Below are 12,851 nucleotides of genomic sequence, written 5' to 3'. Positions count from 1 at the left end.
TGTTCCCACGCCTAGCGTGCAGGGGACCCCGTGCCCCCGCCCGCGCTATTGTCGCAGCTTCCAAGGAGACGTGCTTAGCCCCCGCCGGTGGTCCTGTGCCCTCCGTCGACAGCGCTCGCCACTGGATCTGATCGAGCTCCAATCGCAGAAGGCCAAGGTTCCCCTCCTATGCACTTGTTTTGCATTTGATTTATCTCATATATTCAACTCAGGAATGCAGCAATGCATTTGTGCAGTTCCCTAATTGTAACACAGCTGAAAAATATTAAGAATGGACTCACAAAATTATTTTTCACTGTTTCCGGTGTATGATCCGGGCACTTAATATAACAATGTTTTGTCAATGTAGACTTGATGCTCGCCTAGCTAGCGCATTAGAGTGTATGCTTTTTTTTAGTGATCCCCGAGATGATCTCACACGGTTTTGATGGTCTGGGCTGGTACCTTTAGCTTTGTAATGGAATTTCTTGTACCTTTAGGTGTTACTGCATAGCTATATGATGCTAACTTTCACACATCTTTACCAAAAGCATGGTCAGTTACAAAAATGACAAAAATAGATGGCTAGTCAAAGTTGGCACATTAAGCAAGATCCTTAATATCTTTCCTGTTATCTTTCATCCATGTTATCTAGTGTTTGTAATAAATTATTGAAGAGTACGCTCTCACATAACTCCTACATTAGGGATGTTATCAACCTTCTGTATTTCTGTGCTGCTGAAATAAACGAAATCAGTAAAATTGCTTATTCAGTTGTGTTTTGCTTTAGGGTAGAAGCCAAGATACTAATAAATTTCTATCTTGTTGGGTTGGACGGCTGCTTGTAAAAGTAGCAGTTGTTGGCTATGAGCACAGTGAGTCTGTGAGAGAAAGAGTAGCTGCAGCCGCTGCAAGAATGAACTACCGAACAACCTAGAATGTGACAATGCCAGTCTGGAAAATGCTAGCTGCCAAAACTGCTTGTTAGGTGTACCTTGCATGGATTAGCAGAAATCAACCTAGAATGTGACAAATTAGCAACTTTCTGTCAATCGTGTAGGTACCTAATGAAAATTCCAGTAATTCCAAAGCAGGTCGATTGTTCTGTTCGTGGAAATTTACCATTTTGAGAGGTAGATACATTTCAGTTCACACTGCTAGAGCTAGGAGGGTCTAATTTGTTCCGTGGAATTTTAATTTGTTTATTGTTGTTGATGAATACACGAGGAAATGTCGGATCTCGAGTCTTTGCTGGAGTACAATGAAATTGTTAGGAAGATGTTTGCTAATGAAGAAGGATTTTAGTTCTATAACAACTACGGTTTTGAGAAAGGATTTAGTGTGAGGAGAAGCTATTGTGAGTGGGACAATGGCCACAATGAGATGACTCTTCGGAAGTTCGTTTGCAGTTGTCAAGGTTTTTGTGAAGAGAAGCAGCCGAAGAGGGCGATTAAGAAGCGGAAGCCGCGGAATATTACCCATGTTGGATGTCTTGCTAAATTTGTGATTGCACGAGATTAGATCACAGGGCAGTGGTATGTGAAGGATTTCATCGATGAGCACAACCATCCGATGGCGCCAGTAGAGCTTACTTGTCTGCTACGTTCACATAGAAGAATCAGCGATGAGCAGAAAGTTGAGATTGTGGAGATGGAGAGTTCTAGGATCCACAAACACAAGATATTGGATATTTTGAAAATGCAGTATGGTGGGTATGATAAGGTTGGGTGTACAACAAGGGACTTGTATAATTTCTGCTATCGCTATAAGGCGGAGACAATTGCTGCCGGTGACGCTCAAACAGTGATCAGTTACCTAACGGAACTTCAACGTAGAGATCCTGATTTCTTTTTCAAGTACATGGTTGATGGGGAAGGACACCTGAAGGGACTATTCTGGTATGATAGTCAATGTCTACTTGATTATGAAGCATTTGGTGATGTCATTGTATTTGATAGCACCTACAAAATTAATCGATACAACCTACCCCTTGTTCCTTTTGTTGGGGTGAATCACCATCGAAGCACAGTTATTTTTAGATGTGGAATTATTTCTCATGAGAATATTGAGTCATATGTGTGGTTGCTGAGTACATTAACCAAACATGCACAATTAAAGAAGAAACTAATCGTCTCCTGTTTCTTTCTGGAAAAAATCTGAACTTGAAATGTGTCCCTCATACAAACATCCATATGATACATGTCTAACTGGAAGTCTGGAATGTGTCCCTCATACAAGCATGCAATACTACTAACAGGGGAATAACAGCAGCTAGGCTTCATAGTAAAACTAGTTTTCTAAATGAAGTACTAAATCAACAAATGCCATATAGTCTTCTACATCATCAATTTTTGCTTCAACTCCAGAGACAAGTGCTCCAGTTGACCCAAATTTGATCTACTAGCTATGTTCCATACTTGTGAATATGGTGTGCATTCACTATCAGTAGCTGGTCTTCAAAATACCACCATGCTAGAAGGACGTCGTACAGATAACACCAGCATTTGCTCTTGAGGTCCGCAGACCCTTCGTTCTTCACTCTTTTGTTGCACTGGCTCTAGGGCCTTTCTTTCTGCCATACCTCTACATTGGAATCGCAAGCAGAGTTTTGTAATCGACGCATGAATGCATGATGACCAAATTACAGACGAAGGTCAACACTTTACAATTTTCAGTCAATTCTAGGGAGAATGTATTGTTAATGGACATGATGTAGTACCAATGTGGAGCATACAGTATTAAAGGGACACTAACCAATCTGAGTATTTGATGGGATCTGGAACTTGTTTCATTCAAAGCAGTTTCTCCAATCTACCTTTGAGCTGGAGCACGAAAACAATTGAATCAGACAATGTGGGGAAAACACATGCACCTCTTTCATTTGGAGCAAGTTCAGTTCCGCCCCTTCACATACAGGAAGAAGATCCCTAATATGACCATAATCCCTCAAAGTTTCCTCAGTGAGTCTTTCTACAGTAGTCCCTTCTATTTGACATAACAACATGAATAGTATTGTAAATAGGAGCATGAACAACTACAAAAAATTATGGTGAGTTCAAGTAAAGAAGAATAGAGTACCTCTGGATCATCAAGTAGTCTAAGAGGTGTTGGGTCATGGCTTAGAAGGTCCCTCACAGCTTCATTGTATATCTCTATGGCCGAAAATTTCAAAATGAACTCTCTTTCAGGATGCTGCAGCATGGAGAAAAGGTTCAAATGCAAAGAAACACTAGTAAATTCACAATAGCATTCCAGAAAATATAAAAATGAAAAACATGAAGATACCTTATCTATGTAGTCATAGATGTCAAGCATACTATACTCCGTTATTCCCGTCATTGTATAAGTCTTTCCGCTGCTTGTTTGCCCATAGGCAAATATGCTTGCTGCCAAGAAGAAGAAATGCATGCCAAAACATGTGTTAGCTCATATTGGTTCATTACTGAAAATGGAAGTGGTAGAACAAAGCTGTTTCTCTTGTGCATATAGTCAATTCCGCTGACAACTGAAAGAGCAACTTCTTTTGCTCCTTCCTCATAGACTTGCCATGTAGAGCAACTGGGGCCAAACACCCTATCTGATGGGGACAAGAAACAAGCACAATATGAGCAAATAACAGCCAGTAAAATGTCTAAAGAACACCAACTCCTCCTTTTTGTTCCAAAAAAAACACCAACAATTTAGTGAACACCACTGCAACTGGTAAGTTAAGGTATACTAAATTTTGCAACAAAAAAAATGAACCGAGCTCTGCTGCTGCTACTCACCGTAGGTGTAGGCGGTGGGGAACTAATAAATTCTAATGGAGTGATAAAAAGCTCTAAGCCTAGAACAATACGAAGTAGTACCAATGAAGATGAGGAATGCCCATGATTATTTTCCAGCAGCCAAATAAGTAGGATAAACAAATACATAAAGAGAACGATGATTTCAGATGCGATGCACAGACCATGAGACAAATTTAGCCGCTTGGTTAGTGAAGAGTGAACTAATTAAGCACCGATGCGATGCACAGACCATGCGATGCAAGTAGAACCTAAAAAAAGGATCGCAGCAAGCACTGAACTTTAGTAGGGATTCTACTGCGATCTGAGATGCACGAATCAGAGAAATGAACAATAGATCAAGAAACACTGAAACTAACAGCTGACACATGGTGCACCAAACTTCAGTAGGGATTCTACAGCGCGCTAATCCTAGGCCAAAACTGATTTCCATCTCCCACAGGCATTTGAGCAAACAGGTGGAGCACATGCTATGGGAGCAGCACCACGAAGGCAGCCCCGTTGCCGGCACGGCCTAGCGAGCGCTAGTAACAGCTAGGGATGAAAGCGGTACTGATATTTTCCGACCGTATTAGAAACCGAATCGGTTTAGAGGGGTTGAGATCTGTCTGTATCCGAGTCCGGATATCCAACATCTGATACCGTATCCGTATCTGAATACTCAAATCGCATATTTATGATGTCGATATCCAATCGTATCCTATCCGACATAGTTGACACTATCCGTATTCGAATCCGAATCCGGAAAGAAATATGAAAACAAATGTAATATCGATGATATCAGTCCGTATCCGATCCGTTTTCATCCCTAGTAACAGCAGGGGTGGGGCACAAAGCACTACCCGGCGTCGTCTGCAGCGCCGCCGACCGCGTCCTGCTCGGCCTTGCCCCTAGCCTACGTTGTCGGAGTAGGTGCATCGTGGGCACGCCGAACGCAGGTGGCAGCAGGCAACATGCCGTCCTCCTCCACGGTGACGATCCCCGCTATGGCTGCTGCGGGCGGGCTGGCGGCGTGGGGCGAGGTGGGCGCGGAGCATGAGAAGGGGAGCGGCACGCAGAGAGGGAGTTAGGGACGGCGATGCCGCCGCCAGCTTTTCCACCTCGGACCGCCACGTCCGCGAGCGCACCTCGCCGCCCGCACCCTTCGGCAGCGGGGACGCCCGACGCCGCCGTGAATGGGAGCACGGAAGCCGTCGCCAATGGGAGCACGGACGCCGCCGGGCCCGATCTCGCCACGTCCAACGCCTTCGCCGGATGTACGCGGTGATGCCGTTCGCAGGGGACTGGTGAGGACGGATCGCGTGCCCTGGCCGCCGCAGCCCTGCCCTCGCGCTCCGCCGCAACACGAAGTCTCGGTGAGGAGGAAGAATAGAGACGAGAGAGTGGCGTGGTCCGAACCTGAGAAATACATGAGACAAACTATACTAATTCGATCGTCCCTATACTATTCAAACATTATTTTTTTTATTATAAATTTACCATTCTACCCTTAATTATATAAAAGAAATTTGAAAATAGAATTATCGCACCATTTTTAAGGTGTTGATCCACTAATTTTAGTATGCACTTGGTGCATATGGTCCCACCATTTAGTACACATTTGATGCCTTTCCGATGCCTCTTCAATTGGTTCCTCTCGGTTCCTCTGCTTTTTTGACCGTCGGATCGCTCCTTGTGAGCCGTCCATTTTCTGACAACCATTGTAAAAATTCTCATGTGTTTTATGGACTCCCTTTCAACTGCGCATAAATCACAGAAATCAGTTGGCTCAATTTGGCGCTGATTAAAAATATCCTTCGCCAGAAGGAATTCATGGAGAACCCTACACCAAAAACCTTAACTTTCGGGGGACACACTAAGCTTCCAAATTCACTTCCATGAATCATCTCCTGATCCTCCCGGCATCAACTCATCACCACAAATACGCGTTGCGTCCAACTTTCGGTAAGCTGACTTCACCGAATAATCATCATGTTTCTCCGGTTCGAAAGCCCACCAATCATCACCCTGTGACCCAGGGTCCGGCGACCGTGGACGCCCACCCGGGCTCCGGTATTGGCGCATGCTAGAGTTTGGATCTGTCTACTCAACGACCGGTAGTTTTAGCCCATCTCATCAACTGAATTTTTACGATGCATTTATACGGTCTTATAACTATAATTATATCGTCTCATTATTATATTTACAATGACTATTTTAGTGTAATTTATTAAATAGACTGATGTAATTTGGAGATAATACAAATATATGTCAAAATTTTCAGACAAATTTACAAATTATTTCTATAGAATACAAATATCAGAGAAGATATATCAAATTATTCACAAATTGTTCAAATTTTTCAGAACAAATTATAAATTTTAAACAAATTCCAGTGGGATCCACACTCCCCACCCTTATCCCTCCCCTTCCGGCCTTCCTTGAGCCGCAACCATTGCCACACCCCACGCTCGACCTCCTCGTCGCGGGCCCCCGGCCCCACGCCACGCCTGCCGGGGCCGCCCTCACCCTCCTCGTCGCCGGCCGCCAGCCCCGCGCGGCGCCTGCCATAGCGGGAGCAGCGAGCTCCGAGGCCGGCCACGCCGGCTGCTTCGCCGGCAGCGCCCCCTGCTGGCCGTGCCGTTCGCCCGAGCCATCGGGCCCATTCGACAGCCAAGCACAGTCGGTTGATAGAGGCTCCAGATCAACCGGTTGATGCCTAGCAATTCTGTAGAGTTTTCATTGCAACACCCTCTGCAGCAAGCTTCAAGACGTATGGTCGTTTGATCGACGTCCTGTGATTTGCGGAGGCTCAATTTAGCCGCTGGGTCCACCGATACACACATTACTGATCGATCGATAAGTCACCGCCCTGTGGGCCCGCCGCGGACATCCACCGCCGTACCTATGTCTCGGGATCCCCACCCCAGCCTCCCCTGCGTAGACTTTGCCCAGGACTGTTCTCCTCCTCCTCCTGCGGCGGCGGCTCGTGGCAGCAAGCTCTGCTCAACAGAGCAGCTGCTTTCTGCGGGCCGGTCGGTGAGCGGCACGCGGGCATGGCGCTGCTGGAACTGGTGGCGAAGCAGATGGACCCGGGCGCGACGGGGTTCTGGCGCGACTTCCTGCTCGGCATGCTGAAGCCGGTGGCGGCAACGGCCGTGGTGGCCATGGCCGTCGCGCTCAGCTTCTGGCAGCGCCTGGGGCTGGAGGGCGAGATGCTCTACGCCACCGCGCGCGCCTTCCTCCAGCTCTCCGTCATCGGCTTCGTCCTCCAGTTCATCTTCACCCAGAAGAACGCGCTCTGGAGCCTCCTCGTCTACGTCTTCATGGTATGGTATCCACCGTCTCCGATCCACCTCCTCCCTGTTTCCTCCACTTTCGTCTCTTCCCGATCGATCAGAGCCGAATTCAATTTCCAAGGACGCGTGCGTGCTCTGAGTGGCATGGCTGTGGCAGACTGGCTGCAGCTACAGATGCCATTTTTATAGATTCCCAATTCGGTTCAGGATACCATCGTTTCGCTCAGCAACGCTCTCTTGCAGGTGACGGTCGCTGGCTACACGGTGGGCCAGCGCGGCAAGCAGGTGCCCCGCGGGAAGTACATCGCCTGCGTCTCCATCCTCGTCGGCACCGCCATCACCGTACTCCTGCCAGTCCCGCTCAGCGTCTTCCCCTTCACCCCGCGCTACATCATCCCCGTCGCCGGCATGATGGTCGGGAACGCCATGACCGTCACCGGCGTCACCATGAAGAAGCTCAGGGAGGACGTCAAGATCCAGAGGAACCTGGTCAGTCAGTCACCTTTTCACCGCTTTTGCATTGCTGCTCAAGATTGTACCTTAGTGGCCTTAGTCATGAAGCATGATGAAGATTTGAAGAGAGAAGGCTTCTCATTGATGGCAATACTTGCAAGAACCTTCTTTTTGGTAGTCTTGTGATCATCACTATCATCATCACATCACTTGAGGATATCCCAAGTGACTACATATGAACCACCCTTTTTCTTCTTGAAGGCCATCTTGTCCTTCTTCTCTTTCTTTTCCTTCCTATCCTTCTTCTTGTTCTTCTTGTTGTCATCATCATTTTTATTATTGTATGGGCATTGAGCAACAAGATGATCTTTGCTTCCACATTTAAAGCATTTTCTAGACTCTTCTTTGTTCTTGGGTGAAGACTTCTTTCTTCTAGCACGGTAGCCCTTCTTCACCATGAACTTGCCAAATCTCTTGACAAATAAAACCTTCTTCTCATCATCGTCATCATTCTATGATTTATCTTTCTTCACTTGATGTTTCTTACTTTACTTTGCCCTTGGATGATGTGGCTTTGAATGCCACACTCTTCTTTTTCTTATCTTTCTTCTCCTTCTTTTTTTCCTTCTCATCATCATCTCTATAGATATCATCGGTCATTATATCTCCCAACACTTGGTTTGGTGTTATGGTGTCTAAATCGCTTCTCACTAGAATGGTGACCAATGTACCAAATCTTGAAGGCAAGCATCTTAAGAACTTGTGGGAGAAGTTCTTGTCCTTCACTTCTTCTCCAAGTGCTTTGAGATCATTGATAAGCACTTGAAGCTTATGAAACATCTCCGGCGCACTCTCATCCTTCTTCATCTTGAAGCTTGTAAACTTTTCTTTGAGGATATATGCCTTTGTACCCTTCACGCCTTGAGTGCCCTCAAATGATTCTTCCAACTTCTTCCAAGCTTCATGTGCCATCTCAATATTCTTGATTTGTTCAAATGTTCTTTCATCAATTGCATCATGAATGGCACTTAGAGCAATATCATTGTTTTCGAGAAGCACTTCTTCGGCGGCGGTGGGATTCTCCAGATCACCAATCTCAATTTTGGTTTCTACCACCTTCCACACCTTTCTATTGATTGACTTGATGTGTGTTGTCATCTTTGACTTCCAATAAGGATAATTTGTGCTATCAAATTGGGGTGGCTTCTTGGTGTTGTTGATTTGAGCCATTTTAACACCGAAGGTTGTTAAGCCTCAAATAACGGTGACCTCGGCTCCGATACTACTTGAAAGTTCCTAATGGCTAGAGGAGGGGGTGAATAGCGTAACAAAAATTTCTACAACAACACTTAATCAAATGGTTAGATAATTATGAGGCGAAGCAAGTGTTGCGCTAGCCTACTCAAAATGCAAGCCACCTACCACAATTCTAGTTTAGATAGTGTCGATTCACACAAGAGGTATGACAATTCCTTATGTTAGTGTGCTCTCAAAGGCTAACTAAAGAGCCACACCAACCAAGCAAGCAAGCTCTCACAACTAGTTACACTAAAGAGCTTGTCAACTAGTTTATGATAATGTAAAGAGAGTGATCAAGATAGTTATATCGCCGTGTAGAGGAGTGAACCAATCAATCACAAAGATGAATAACAATGACGACCAATCACCTCGGAATCAAAGGATGAACACAATGATTTTTATCGAGGTTCACTTGCTTGCCGGCAAGCTAGTCCTCGTTGTGGTGATTCACTCACTTGGAGGTTCACGCGCTAATTGGCTTCACACACCAAACCCTCAATAGGGTGCTGCACAACCAACATAAGATGAGGATCACACAAGCCACGAGCAATCCACTAGAGTACCTTCTGGCGCTCCGCCGGGGAAAGGTCAAGAACCCCTCACAATCACCACGATCGAAGCCGGAGACAATCACCACCCTCCACTCAACGATCCTTGCTGCTCTAAGCCATCTAGGTGGCGGCAACCACCAAGAGTAACAAGTGAAATCTGCAGCAAAACACGAACTCCAAGTGCCTCTAGATGCAATCACTCAAGCAATACACTTGGATCACTCCTAATCTCACTATGATGAATCAATAATGGAGATGAGTGGGAGGACTTTGGCTAGGCTCATAAGGTTGCTATGTCAATGAAAATGGCCAAAGATACGAGCCACAGCCGGTCATGGGGCTTAAATACTAGCCCCCACAAAATAGAGCCGTTGTACCCCTTCACTGGGCACACTACGCTCTGACCGGACGCTCCGGTCCTACTGACCGGACCCTGGACTTAGCGTCCGGTCCACTGATGGATGCCACGTGTCACCAGCTTCAAACGCTGTTCGTCAGATTCCAACAGCTACTAAGTTGACCGGACACTCCGGTAAAACTGACCGGACGTTGGAGCCTCAGCGTCCGGTCGATTACAATAAGGGTTGAAAACTGATTTTCCTCGACCGGACGCGTCCGGTCCACCTCGACCGGATACAGCTCAGCGTCCAGTGGTAAACCCTAGCCTCTGTACCGCCAGTCAACGCGACCGGACGCAGCCAGTCAGCGTCCGGTGCTTTTGGATCCAGCGTCCGGTCAGTTGACCGACGCCGGCATCACCTCTGTTTTCACTTCTAACTTCTCCACCATTGCTCCAATGTGCCAACCACCAAGTGTATCACCTTGTGCACATGTGTTAGCATATTTTCACAAATATTTTCAAGGGTGTTAGCATTCCACTAGATCCTAAATGCACATGCAATGAGTTAGAGCATCTAGTGGCACTTTGATAACCGTATTCCGATACGAGTTTCACCCCTCTTAATAGTATGACTATCAAACCTAAATGTGATCACACTCTGTAAGTGTCTTGATCACCAAAATAAAATAGCTCCTACAAATTATACCTTTGTCTTGAACTTTTTGTTTTTCTCTTTCTTCTTTTCAAGTTTAAGCCCTTGATCAATGCCATGCCATCACCATTGTCATGTTATGATCTTCATTAGCTTCTCTACTTGAAGTGTGCTACCTATCTCATGATCACTTGATAAACTAGGTTAGCACTTAGAATTTCATCAATTCACCAAAACCAAACTAGAGCTTTTACCTGGGGGACGAGATCTCACGGTGGGTCACCGAGCTCGAGCACGAGCTGGAGTCCGCCCGCCGCAAGGCCCAAGACCCCGGGCGGAGGTGACTGAGGCACGGGCGACGGTGCGGGCGACCGCCGTCGAGCGGGGTCTTGAGGCGGCGAAGGTCCACCAGACGAAGACCGAGGCGACGCTGCAGAAGTCCCTGGCGGAAACTAAGGTGGTGCTCCAAAGTACCTTGGAGACCCTGGAGTCAGAGCAGAAGGCCCTGGAGTCGGAGCGGATGGCCCAGTCGAAGGTCGACCAGGAAGTGCTCGCGCTCCGGAGCCGGGTGCTTGAGTCTGAGGAGTTGAACACCCGGTTGCATGAGCAGGTGAATCGGTTGGAGGAGAGACTCTCCATCCTCGAGAACACCTGCCTTGGTATGTATCTGTTCTGCTTTTGATGTCTTGGTTTTTTTCTTTAGTCTGAGCTTGTCATCCTTCGTTCAAAACTGGGCGGAAAGATTGGGTTGCTGAGCAGGACCTGAAGACAACCAGGGCGACAATTGACCAGAATGCGGAGGCACTAGCCAAGTCGCTTAAAGAGTGACGTGCTCTCGAGGGGAGCTCGACCACCTTTGCAACGTCGCCCAGGTCGGTGATGGAGCGGCACGCGGGCATGGCGCTGCTGGAACTGGTGGCGAAGCAGATGGACCCGGGCGCGCCGGGGTTCTGGGGCGACTTCCTGCTCGGCATGCTGAAGCCGGTGGCGGCAACGGCCGTGGCCATGGCCGTCGCGCTCAGCTTCTGGCAGCGCCTGGGGCTGGAGGGCGAGATGCTCTACGCCACCGCGCGCGCCTTCCTTCAGCTCTCCGTCATCGGCTTCGTCCTCCAGTTCATCTTCACCCCGAGCCCGAAGAACGCGCACTGGAGCCTCCTCGTCTACCTCTTCATGGTATGGTATGCACCGTCTCCGATCCACCTCCTCCCTGTTTCCTCCACTTTCGTCTCTTCCCGATCGATCAGAGCCAAATTCAATTTCCAAGGACGCGTGCGTGCTCTGAGTGGCATGGCTGTGGCAGACTGGCTGCAGCTACAGATGCCATTTTTATAGATTCCCAATTCGGTTCAGGATACCATCGTTTCGCTCAGCAACGCTCTCTTGCAGGTGACGGTCGCTGGCTACACGGTGGGCCCGCGCGCCAAGCAGGTGCCCCGCGGGAAGTACATCGCCTGCGTCTCCATCCTCGTCGGCACCGCCATCACCGTACTCCTGCCAGTCCCGCTCAGCGTCTTCCCCTTCACCCCGCGCTACATCATCCCCGTCGCCGGCATGATGGTCGGGAACGCCATGACCGTCACCGGCGTCACCATGAAGAAGCTCAGGGAGGACGTCAAGATCCAGAGGAACCTGGTCAGTCAGTCACCTTTTCACCGCTTTTGCATTGCTGCTCAATTGTTTATACTCGTCCTTGCTTGTCCAGTTCTTCTCGGTTCTGCAAGGACATGGCACGAAAGTCAGAAGCTGTTACATCAGAAACAGAGCACATGTAGTGCTCATAATTTTTTAGTTCTTGCTTATCGAATTCTTTATAAAGTTCTGACTGAGACCACCATGAATGGTACAACAAAGACAGAATGACGAAAGTTAGAAGCTGCTCATAGTTGTCTGCATCGATCAATCAGGTGGACACGGCGCTGGCTCTGGGCGCGACGCCGCGGCAGGCGACGCTGCAGCAGGTGAAGCGGTCGTTGGTGATCGCGCTGTCGCCGGACATCAACAGCGCCAAGACGGTGGGGCTGATCGTGCTGCCGGGCACCATGACGGGGCTCATCATGGGCGGTGTGTCGCCGCTGGAGGCCATCGTGCTGCAGATCGTCGTCACGTACATGCTCATGGGCGCCTCCACCGTCAGCAGCATCCTCTCCACCTACCTCTGCTGGCCGGCCTTCTTCACCAAGGCCTTCCAGCTCGACGACAAGGTCTTTGTAGACTAGGTAAGGTAGGATGTTCTGCAGGGAAGGGAGTCTGATCTGATTCTGGGTGTAAGAAGGGGAAACGAAAACTGTAACTTTGGGCTTTGCTGATGGTGAATTACTGAGGTTGCAGTGATGTGACTATGTGAGGTAGGAACAGAGCTGTAACTTTCAGGGTCAATGTTGATGGTGAATTCCTGAACTGCAATACTAGCAGTTTAGAGATTGTGAGCGTCCCTGTCGGTAGAAATTTTAGCTTCTGTTATTTCTGATGAGTACTACACATGACCTCTTTTCCTTACAACATGCTCAAGAGGAA

General features: G+C 47.9%; 2 protein-coding genes across 2 annotated transcripts; both read left to right on the top strand.

The window, feature by feature from the left end:
- The first annotated feature begins 6,701 nt into the window (after nt 1–6,701).
- On the top strand, nt 6,702–11,103 carry LOC136515250 (UPF0014 membrane protein STAR2-like). The gene is made up of 4 exons (XM_066508899.1): nt 6,702–7,072; nt 7,286–7,535; nt 10,583–10,947; nt 11,041–11,103. The coding sequence occupies exons 1-4, from the start codon at nt 6,800–6,802 to the stop codon at nt 11,101–11,103; spliced, it is 951 nt and encodes a 316-aa protein (XP_066364996.1). The 5' UTR covers nt 6,702–6,799.
- LOC136518434 (UPF0014 membrane protein STAR2-like) lies at nt 10,639–12,851 on the top strand. The gene is made up of 3 exons (XM_066512092.1): nt 10,639–11,510; nt 11,724–11,969; nt 12,242–12,851. Exons 1-3 carry the CDS (start codon nt 11,217–11,219, stop codon nt 12,551–12,553), a joined length of 852 nt encoding a protein of 283 aa, XP_066368189.1. The 5' UTR covers nt 10,639–11,216; the 3' UTR covers nt 12,554–12,851.

Source organism: Miscanthus floridulus, chromosome 17 (assembly GCF_019320115.1).
Source record: "Miscanthus floridulus cultivar M001 chromosome 17, ASM1932011v1, whole genome shotgun sequence".
In the NCBI taxonomy this organism is placed as follows: Eukaryota; Viridiplantae; Streptophyta; class Magnoliopsida; order Poales; family Poaceae; genus Miscanthus; species Miscanthus floridulus.
Note: the sequence above shows the minus strand (reverse complement) of the source record. Positions and strands in the feature narration are given on the sequence as shown.

Excerpts from the sequence above, each read along its gene's own strand:
- LOC136515250 (XM_066508899.1), top strand. The coding sequence starts at position 6,800 with ATGGCGCTGCTGGAACTGGTGGCGAAGCAGATGGACCCGGGCGCGACG. Across the intron at positions 7,536-10,582 it reads GATCCAGAGGAACCTGGTCA|AGCTTTTACCTGGGGGACGA; the intron begins GTCAGTCACCTT and ends AAACCAAACTAG. Across the intron at positions 10,948-11,040 it reads ACACCCGGTTGCATGAGCAG|TCTGAGCTTGTCATCCTTCG; the intron begins GTGAATCGGTTG and ends TTTTTTCTTTAG.
- LOC136518434 (XM_066512092.1), top strand. The coding sequence starts at position 11,217 with ATGGAGCGGCACGCGGGCATGGCGCTGCTGGAACTGGTGGCGAAGCAG. Across the intron at positions 11,511-11,723 it reads TCCTCGTCTACCTCTTCATG|GTGACGGTCGCTGGCTACAC; the intron begins GTATGGTATGCA and ends GCTCTCTTGCAG. Across the intron at positions 11,970-12,241 it reads TCAAGATCCAGAGGAACCTG|GTGGACACGGCGCTGGCTCT; the intron begins GTCAGTCAGTCA and ends TCGATCAATCAG.